The sequence below is a fragment of the Vicia villosa genome, unplaced genomic scaffold (genome assembly GCF_029867415.1).
Source record: "Vicia villosa cultivar HV-30 ecotype Madison, WI unplaced genomic scaffold, Vvil1.0 ctg.002741F_1_1, whole genome shotgun sequence".
Classification (NCBI taxonomy): domain Eukaryota; kingdom Viridiplantae; phylum Streptophyta; class Magnoliopsida; order Fabales; family Fabaceae; genus Vicia; species Vicia villosa.
Window position 1 is genome coordinate 279,645 of NW_026706016.1, and position 9,291 is coordinate 288,935.

General features: G+C 33.2%; 1 protein-coding gene across 1 annotated transcript in view; it reads right to left on the reverse strand.

Moving 5' to 3' along the window:
• Window positions 1-7,226, reverse strand: part of LOC131639694 (glutamate decarboxylase-like) — a 46,718-nt gene extending 39,492 nt beyond the window's left edge. Inside the window, exons 1-6 of the mRNA XM_058910166.1 lie at window positions 7,025-7,226; window positions 6,733-6,937; window positions 5,812-6,012; window positions 5,180-5,648; window positions 4,994-5,046; window positions 4,207-4,872 (exon numbers count right to left, since the gene is read on the reverse strand). Of these exons, the coding sequence (XP_058766149.1) occupies window positions 4,396-4,872; window positions 4,994-5,046; window positions 5,180-5,648; window positions 5,812-6,012; window positions 6,733-6,937; window positions 7,025-7,119 (1,500 nt within the window). The 5' untranslated portion in view covers window positions 7,120-7,226 and the 3' untranslated portion in view covers window positions 4,207-4,395. Of the gene's footprint in view, window positions 4,873-4,993; window positions 5,047-5,179; window positions 5,649-5,811; window positions 6,013-6,732; window positions 6,938-7,024 lie in introns of the transcript that reaches the window.
• Between the last annotated feature and the right edge of the window lie 2,065 nt (window positions 7,227-9,291).

Consider the following 9,291-nt stretch of genomic DNA (forward strand, 5'->3'; position numbering starts at 1 on the left):
GACAGAAATTTATCATAGATATTGGTGGATTTCTAACATCTAGTATCAAGAGCTCTAGTTGATCGGTTCAAGGGAAGAAAAAGAAAATTACGATGGCGCTGATTTATGGGAATGAAAATTTTCCAGCAAGTTTACCAATTTGAAAGTACATAACTATGATAATTAGTGCAAACAGATGAAGGTCATATTCAGGTGTCAAGGTCTTTGGGATCTTGTAACAGATGGAGTAGAACCACTTGGAGAAGACGCTTCAGAATAAGAAAAAAATGAACACACATAATCCGAAAAGAAGAGTTATAAAACACTCTTCATAATTCATCAATGTCAGAGTCTAGAAAACTTTGAAAAGGTTAGTGAATCCGAATCTACAAAAGAAGCTTGGGAGATTCTTAAAAAGTCTTTTGGAGGCGCTGAGAAGGTGAAAGAGGTGAGGTTACAAACTCACAAAAGAACGTATGAATTGCTTCAGGTGGAAGATAGCGAAATCATAACTGATTTCTTTACTAGGGTTACGAAACTAGTGACTCAAATCAAGATATATGGAGAATCGTTAACAACAAGAGATGTTGGTTCAAAGATCTTGAGGTCTTTGGCCCCTAAGTTCGACCATGTAGTGGTAGCCATAGAAGAGTCAAAAGATTTGTCAACATTGACAAAAGAAGAGCTTCAAGGGACGCTTGAATCTCATGAACAAAGAATGACTGAAAGAGCTGCAGGCAAGTCGAAGAGCGATGTGGCTCTGCAAGCTCAGTCAGCAAACGAAAGGAAAGGAAAAGGAAGTTGGAATGAAAATAAAGGTAGAGGTGGCTACAACAATTAGACCGGTCGAAGTCACCAAAAAGAAAGCTGGTCGAATCAGAGAAAGCCTTCATACCAAGGAAACCAAAGAGGTGGTGCTACAAGTAGACGAAGAGGTGGTGGTCGAAAGCCTGACAAAAGTCACATACAATATTTCAATTGTTAGAAGTATGGTCACTATATGAGTGATTGCTCAGAGAAGCGTGTGTTGTACCCCAATTTTTGACCCTGATATCCCACCTCATTTTGAGAATAGTGTGATCATCATTATCATTACTCATACACCATTTGCTAACCAAAATATACAAACAGATTTTGCCTGCTTGTTGCTTGTTTCTCAAGGTAGGTGACTCATCAAGAGACCCAGGAAAATTAAGGTTTTGTGAATCAAAAGGTGGCTCAAGCATTCTCATGTGCTCAATTGATTCTCCTCATCAGAATCCAAGCCCAAGTGTGGTTCAATTCAAGGTCAACAACTTTCAACTTCATCTGGTCCATAATTAGGGTTTTTGACCTAATTCATCTGGGCAGTTGACTTTTGGTCAAAGCATGGTTCCATGGCTCAAATCATACTTCAAAGATCTCCAATGCCTAATTATAATCTACTCACATCATTCATTTGGTGGGGAGAGCCCGATTCAATTGATACTTAGAAGAATGCAATTAATTTGGAAAAAGTCAATTGTTCATGATCACCTTTGACTTTTGAGAAATTTGGTCAACCATGGACTTTTGAAGATCAAAATCTTGAATATATGTTTATTTAAGTCATTTGATCAAGAAAAATCAATCAATAATTAAAAAGTCAACAATTAGGGTTTTGACTTTTTCATGAAGAAATGCATGATTTTTACTCAATTTTGAAGGGCCATAACTTTCTCATCCCTTGACCAAAATTTTTGTTCTAAAGCTCATAATGAAGAAAAAGTCAAGATCTACAACTTTGTCAATGTGTACAAATTCTCAAAAGATGAATGACTTTTAAGTTATGGAGCTTGGAAGTTAGCTACTTTTTTCAAAACACTTTGAAAAAAATTTCAAAGTGTTTTTAACCTAGTTTTCTTCCAACTATGTGGGTATTTTACACTAAGATGCAAGATGAATTTGAAGAAACACCAAACATGAAATTTGTAGAGCATGTTTAGGGCTTTCGAAAAAGTACTAGAACACCTCCATAGCATTTATGAGCTAGGCGTTTCGAAGGGTTGAAGTTAGGGATCCATTCTTGAATTTCAAGCCATTTCATGAAGAACCAAACTATGAACTTTGAACCAAATACGCATAATCCTTGTTTGTAGACCCTCTTACTTGAGAATTCATCCATAATCAGAGGATTATCCTTGCTTTTGAGCTATGATCCAAGTGTTTCAAGCATTATCCATTGAAGTTGTTCATTTATGGCATAAAGGCTTGACTTCCATTTTGGAAAAGTAAACTTTAATCACAAAGTCCACTCTCTTTGAGCTCCCAACTTGTTCCTTCTGCATACACTCAACCAAAAGCTCAGACACAACATGTTTAAAGTGATCAACCACTCCAAGCGTGCTTGTACTATGCATTGGAACAATGTTGACCACTTTGCTTGTACTATGCATTAAAACAATATTAAATCAATCTTTGTTGCTTAATTCACTTTTCAAAGAAATCTTACTGTGATTTATGCTGCAAAGATTTGGAAAGAACTCCGATATCAGTTTCAACAAAAAATGGTCCTCGAGTTTTCCAGTTGAAAAAGAATCTTAACTACACACAAGGATCATCCACTATAAGTACGTACTACACATAGTTCAAGTCTCTATGGGAGGAATTGGGAGAATATCGACATGTCCACACACTACAATAAATAACTCTTTTCATGACGAAACTAATGGATCATAACTCATTATTATTTTTTTAAGAATGAATGTCAGCTCATGCGCCACTAATGAAGATATTTGCCTCGTTGATAGTGTAACTACTCACACAATTTTCAAAGACAAAAAATATATCTCTTACTTAGTAAATCTAAAAATGGATGTAGCACTATATCTGGCACCTCAAAAATAATTGAAGGCTCCGGAAGAGCCAGTGTATTGTGAAGTGGAGGAACAACATTACACATTGAGAATGCACTATATTCCTCTAAATCTAATATAAATTTATTAAGTTTCAAAGATATTCGCCTAAATGACTACCATATTGAAACAAAAGATGATGGAGGTATTGAATATCTTTGTATTGCACAACAGAATTTGGACAAAAAATGTGTAATGGAAAAGCTACCGGCATTTAAAGTTTCGTCATGAAAAGCGTTATTTATTGTAGTGTGTGGACATGTCGATATTCTCCCAATTCCTCCCATAGAGACTTGAACTGTGTGTTGTACGTACTTACAGTGGATGATCCTTGTGTGCAGTTAAGATTCTTTTTCAACTGGAAAACTCAAGGACCATTTTTTGTTGAAACTGATATCGGAGTTCTTTCCAAATCTTTGCAGCATAAGTCACAGTAGCAGAGATTTCTTTGAAAAGTGAGTTAAGTAGCAAGAATTGATTTAATATTGTTCCATCGATAAATTCAATTTTGTTCTGGCCATTATGAGTCATTAACATGACACGGCGCCAAGAATTGAAATTATCACCGGTTAATAGTTGTGAAACAAGAACAACCCTAGGATAATCAGATAAGTGAAGATAGTAGGGATCATCATGATTTGCCATAGATGAACGAAGCAAAGTAGAGCACCAGATGAAGAAGAAAGGTATGGAAGTAAGAGAATCAAACAATTTCTTCTGATACCATATTATAGTTTGAGAGATTCACAATGAGAAAAGATCAAAATATCTCATTTATTGATTAAATGAATGTATGAGAATGATACACTTTTTTTTTTTGACACAAATGAGAATGATACACTTACTATATATGGAAAGTGAGCATCTAAAGTAGTTACATTCCAATAACTAACCTTTAGTTAGTTAGTTACAACAACTAATAACTACCAAAATATCAAACTTTCTACATTAATCTCATAATAAATAACACATATACAAAACGACACAACTACCTTTTAAAATGCAAGGTATAAGAAAAGTTTTGATTAAAAATGATAAAAGGACAACCATTTGTCTATGTATCTATGGACTTTTCAAACTATCCCTAAACATGTTCAGCTGACTCAAACAGTCTTAGCAGATAGTTTTCCAACTAAAAAGAAGATTTTCCACCAAGGAACTATGGGGAATCCCTTTGTCCTCACCCATGTGGTCTAATTGAAGAAAATGCTGATCACGTTTTCAAATATTCTCGGCGTTCCTTTTGAGAATTCTTCGACTCCTTTTATGTGATAGCCTTTGGTTTGTTCATGATAAGGCTTGTTTTGATATGAAAAAAATAAAACCGTGGAGTATTGTACTTAGATTACATATGTATGCAAAGGAAACAAGTCTTATTTCATTCATTCATCCATATAAATATATGGTTTAGAGATACATTGACAATGGTTATATCTCTACATAGATAAATAAAGTTAACAATGAAACAATCCTTACACACATTAAAATTAATTGCACTACAAATTCAAAGTAGCTCACAAATCACAACAAACATTTGACAACACTAGCATGTTCCAACTCTCTTTCCTTTAGCAATCTTCTTCCAATAACGTGCAATCTCGGCTTGAGTCTCTGTAATATCTTTCTTAACCTCCTGGCTCGTCTCATTCGCGATAACTGCGACATGAGCATCTTTCGAGGCGATAGTACTTGGAAGTGTCTCCAAGAGAGTCACAACTTTGCAAATATCAGAAACAAGTCTCTCAGCCAAGCTGCGGCTAAAATCCTCCCTGATCACAACACGGAGGACGGCTATGTGTTGCGCGTCCGCAGGCATTGTGTAGGCCGGAACTATCCACCCGTATTTTCTCAAATGGTCTGCTATCTCGAATACCGTGTGTCGGCTACTGTCTTTCAAGGAGAAGGCTACAAGTGGCACGCCGACGTCCTTGGACACAATCTTAAACTTTCCAGTTTTCTCAATTCCTTCTTTCAGAATTCTTGTGTTCGCCAAGCAATTTATCATCACATTTTTGTAGCCCTTAGTGCAAGAAACATAACAGAATGTATAAGAAAACATGTATTGCACAAAATTGAAATATTTTACCTATAGTTATATCAGACATATACTTAGATTCAGCATCAAATGATAATAGTATTACCTCGAATCCAAGTCGTATGAATTGGTAGTATTGAGCAATGATTTGACTCGATCCTGTCGTAAGAAATACAAAGAAAAATTCAGGAAAAAAACTACTCATTATCCGCGTCTCTACAATTACATGTCTTTTCACAGCTACAGCTACCAACTGAGCTGATTTAACGGAACTTATGTATGAGTATATTACCCTTGGAGAAATTCAATGTGAAAGTTGGTTGATCAGATCCAAGATAATTGATATGAAAAACAAGATCAGCCGGCAAGTCATCTTGATTTCTCCAGACAACCCAACCAATACCAGGGTAAACAAGACCATACTTGTGACCACTAACATTGATACTTTTCACCAACGGCAAGCGGAAATCCCATAGCAGATCAGGGTAGAGAAACGGAGCAACAAAACCACCACTTGCAGCATCGACATGAATCGGTGTATCCCATCCCGTCTCTTTGTTCTTTATAGTAAGAAGTTCGTTAAGAAGCTTCACATCCTCAAACTCACCGGTCAGGGTTGAGCCCAAAATGGCTGCAACACAGATAGTGTTCTCATCTACCATCTCAACTGCTTTCAATGGATCCATCACATAGTATCCCTCTGTGAGTTTCACTTCTTTTAGTTCAACCTCAAAGTACCTAGCAAATTTTTCCCAACAAACCTGTGTAACATTAACACTTATCAAATAAGTGCTTATGTATAAATTATTTTTAGAACAAAATAAAACTTAAGTCAAATTGTTTCTGTGCTAGTGCCAGTGCTAGTTATAAGCAGTTTTCATAAGCTATCACTGAAAGTTTATAGACATGTCATTAGTTGTCAACCTGCACATTAGCCCCGGTAACAATGTTGGGCTTGTCATAGGGTTTGCCTTCTGATTTTCTCTTAGTTTGCCATTTCCTTTTAAAAGCTAAACCAGCTAACATTATTGCCTCTGATGATCCTACAGTTCCAACACCTACTGCTGTTTCTTCTGCACCGATAGGAGCATGGAAGAGATGCGCTATTATATTCACACACCGGTTCTGCAGAATTCAACAAATGAATCAAATCACTTTAAAGTTTCAATTTTCAATAGAAATTCACCATAAAATGATCATATACAATACCAAAATATTCAAATTCTTTTTGGTCTACTAGGCTAATGACCCAAATTTCACTCTAAAGGCGAATAAGTGAGATATTGAAGGTTCGAACGCGACCTTATATCAGATGTCCCTGCATAACTACAGACCGACTGAGCTGACTTTAAAAAACAAAATAATGTAATTCAGAGAGAATTTTTTTTTAATCACAATAGTCTTATCCAAATTTTCATCTCACCAAACACAAAAGATCAAAGCTCAAAACTAAACACACTTCTAAAAGTGTACTTGTTTATCTCGTTTCACCAGATAAATCTTCAAAGCTCAACTTTATAATCATATAAAGACACCCAATTACTCAAAATCCAGACTTAAAAAACAAAGTCGCAACCGCAATTTAGGATACACCATTATAGTTTGAAATTGGATCTCTACAGCTGCATTACAGTGTTACAGTTTTAAAGGATCTATGATTCAGAGGCATAAACTTTTTCTCTCTGAATCTAAAGGTCCAGACATCTGCAACACCATTATGCAACTCATAGTTTTAGAATTATTTGGCTACAATTCTCTCCAATATCAAAGATCAGTAGATCACGACGCGATCATGGCGAAAACTCAGAATCTTGCTGAAAAACTATAGCATCATATTAAACAGACCTGAAGCTCAGTGGTGACAGGATACTCATCCATGTCAACATAGTTCTTGTTAAGTGAATCCATGATAAGCTTATCACACTCAGGTTCCATCCAAGTAGTCACAAATGAAGCCAAGTTCAGCCTTGGTTTCCCATCTAACATCAACTCATCATTTATTATCTGATATGCTGCATCTTTTGGTATAGAATTCTCTGACAACTTGAACCTGTTATCACCAACAACAAACACAGAAATTTAAACCTCACTTCAATTACTACCAACAAATAACTTATCTATCAAGTTTGTGACTTACTTTGGAACTGGTTCACGCACGTATCTAGAAGCAAAAGTACAGTCTATGCTCTCACTATGTTCATCTGGATGTTTGACAGTGGTGGAGATAACCATTTTGGATGAGTTCTTCTAAGCTAACTGTGGGAGAGAAGAAGAGAAGTGCATAAGAACAGTGGAAAAAATGATCTTTGTGAATTGTGAAGATAAGAGGGTCCTATTTAAGAATCAAACTTTGCTTTCCAAATATCTATGCTACTTTCTCCATCACTTATTATAAAACATGTTACATTTAAGATATTAAAAGAAAAATTTGTACAAATAATAATTATTTTTTGACTAAATGTAGAAAAAAGTTTATAAAAAAAGATGTGGTCCTTTTACAATTATTGATAGGATTTTTTTAGAAGGAAATTTGTATTGAAAAGAGTAATTTGTAGACTTTTAAATTTTAAACTAGTAATATACCCGTGCGGGGGTAAAAATTATTTAATAGTGTAAAATTATACTGTAAATTTAGAGTTATGTTTATGTATGTTTAGCTGCTTGAATTTAATTAGTTGTGTTCCATGACACTTAATAAAGTATCTCACATTTTCAACATGAAAGATAATTGTAGATAACTCAACACCTACTAAATAACAAATTATCTTGAGAGTAAGAATGACTCGGTTCTTCAATCATATCAAAATGAAAAGATTAGAATACATATTAATATTTAAAATATTTCATCATTAAAAGGGTCACTTTATGTATATTTTTTTATTTAGATCTAACCGATTGTGTCTAGTGTCACTTTATCAAATACAAATTAAAATGTATACAAGTTTTATTGCATAGATCTAACTTGTTGTGTCCCATAACATTAAAGACAAGTGCAGAGTTATAATGAGTAAGTTGTAATATGATTTTGAGATAAATATTGTAAAAATCATAACAAAGCTAAATAATAATCTTATGTAATAATTAATATATATATATATATATATATATATATATATATATAATTGTCATTTATTTGTGTATTTATTTTGGGTAGAATCGTTAATTAAAATAAAATAGGTAACGTGTTGATAGTGTCCCGTAATAAAATTAAAAATTTTGACATTTGAAAATAAGAATTATGTCTCAAATAAAGACAATGGTTAATCAAATTAAAATAGGTATTTTGTTGATAATGTCCCGTGAAAAAAATAAAATTTTGACATTTGAAAATAAGAATTTTGTATCTCAAATAAAGACAATTGTTAATTAAAATAAAAAAGATATTTTGTTAGATAGTGACCCGTCAGTAAATAGACATTTGAAAATATCTTTTTTAATAATTATAAATATATTTTTAATAATCAAACTTGTTTCAAAATAAATATTATTATAATAATTGTTATTTTTTATTTTTTTAGAAATGGATTGTTTTATACCTTGCATTCTTTAAAATGTGTGAAAAATATTAAAAGACATTTATTTTAAAACTGACGGAGTAATACCCATAAGTTCATAAGAGCATCTCCAATGGTAGTACTTTTCATTGAGTTTTTCAACTGTATATAAATATAATAATTAAATATTCAAATAATTGGTCATGTCATAGTACAGTTGCATTGCAATGCAACTAGTAAAAAATTGTGGTACCCAATCAAATTACTTTATGAGGTAAAGTTGTGGGACCCATTATAATTACATCAATAAAATAAAAATTAAATAAAATATTTTGAGATGATATGACTGGTGGGACCCATAAAAAACTCAAGAATGGGTTGTACCATTGGAGATGGTCTAACAAACGGCGTCAACTTTTGAGATGGTAAAAAAAAACGTTTTAAATTTGCTCGCACAATAGAAAGGAAAGGAATGGACAGAAAGGCAACGCGTGAACACATGTCCCTGTCACTTTACTTCATTTCAGCCCTTACTACTGCCACCGTTCCTCATTCAACAGTTAGCCCCCACTCACTTTGTTAGCTCCAACTAAATATATGAACGTACTAGTTTTTTTTGTTGTGATTGATTTTTTAAAATATAATCTAATACATGTAAATAGTAATATATTTAAATAAAATCAAATATTTAACTATTTTTAAATTATATATTTGAATTAATAATTTTAAAATTTTTTAAAAATGAAAAAAGAATTATGTTGAAAAGAAATATATAAATATTTTTAAAAAAATGGAAAGCTTTCTTTAAATTGACATTTTAAGAAATATAGAATAGTAAAATCTGTTTTACATACTCAAAATCAATTTAGTATGATCTAAACATGAAACAAAAGACACAGAAACATTTTCA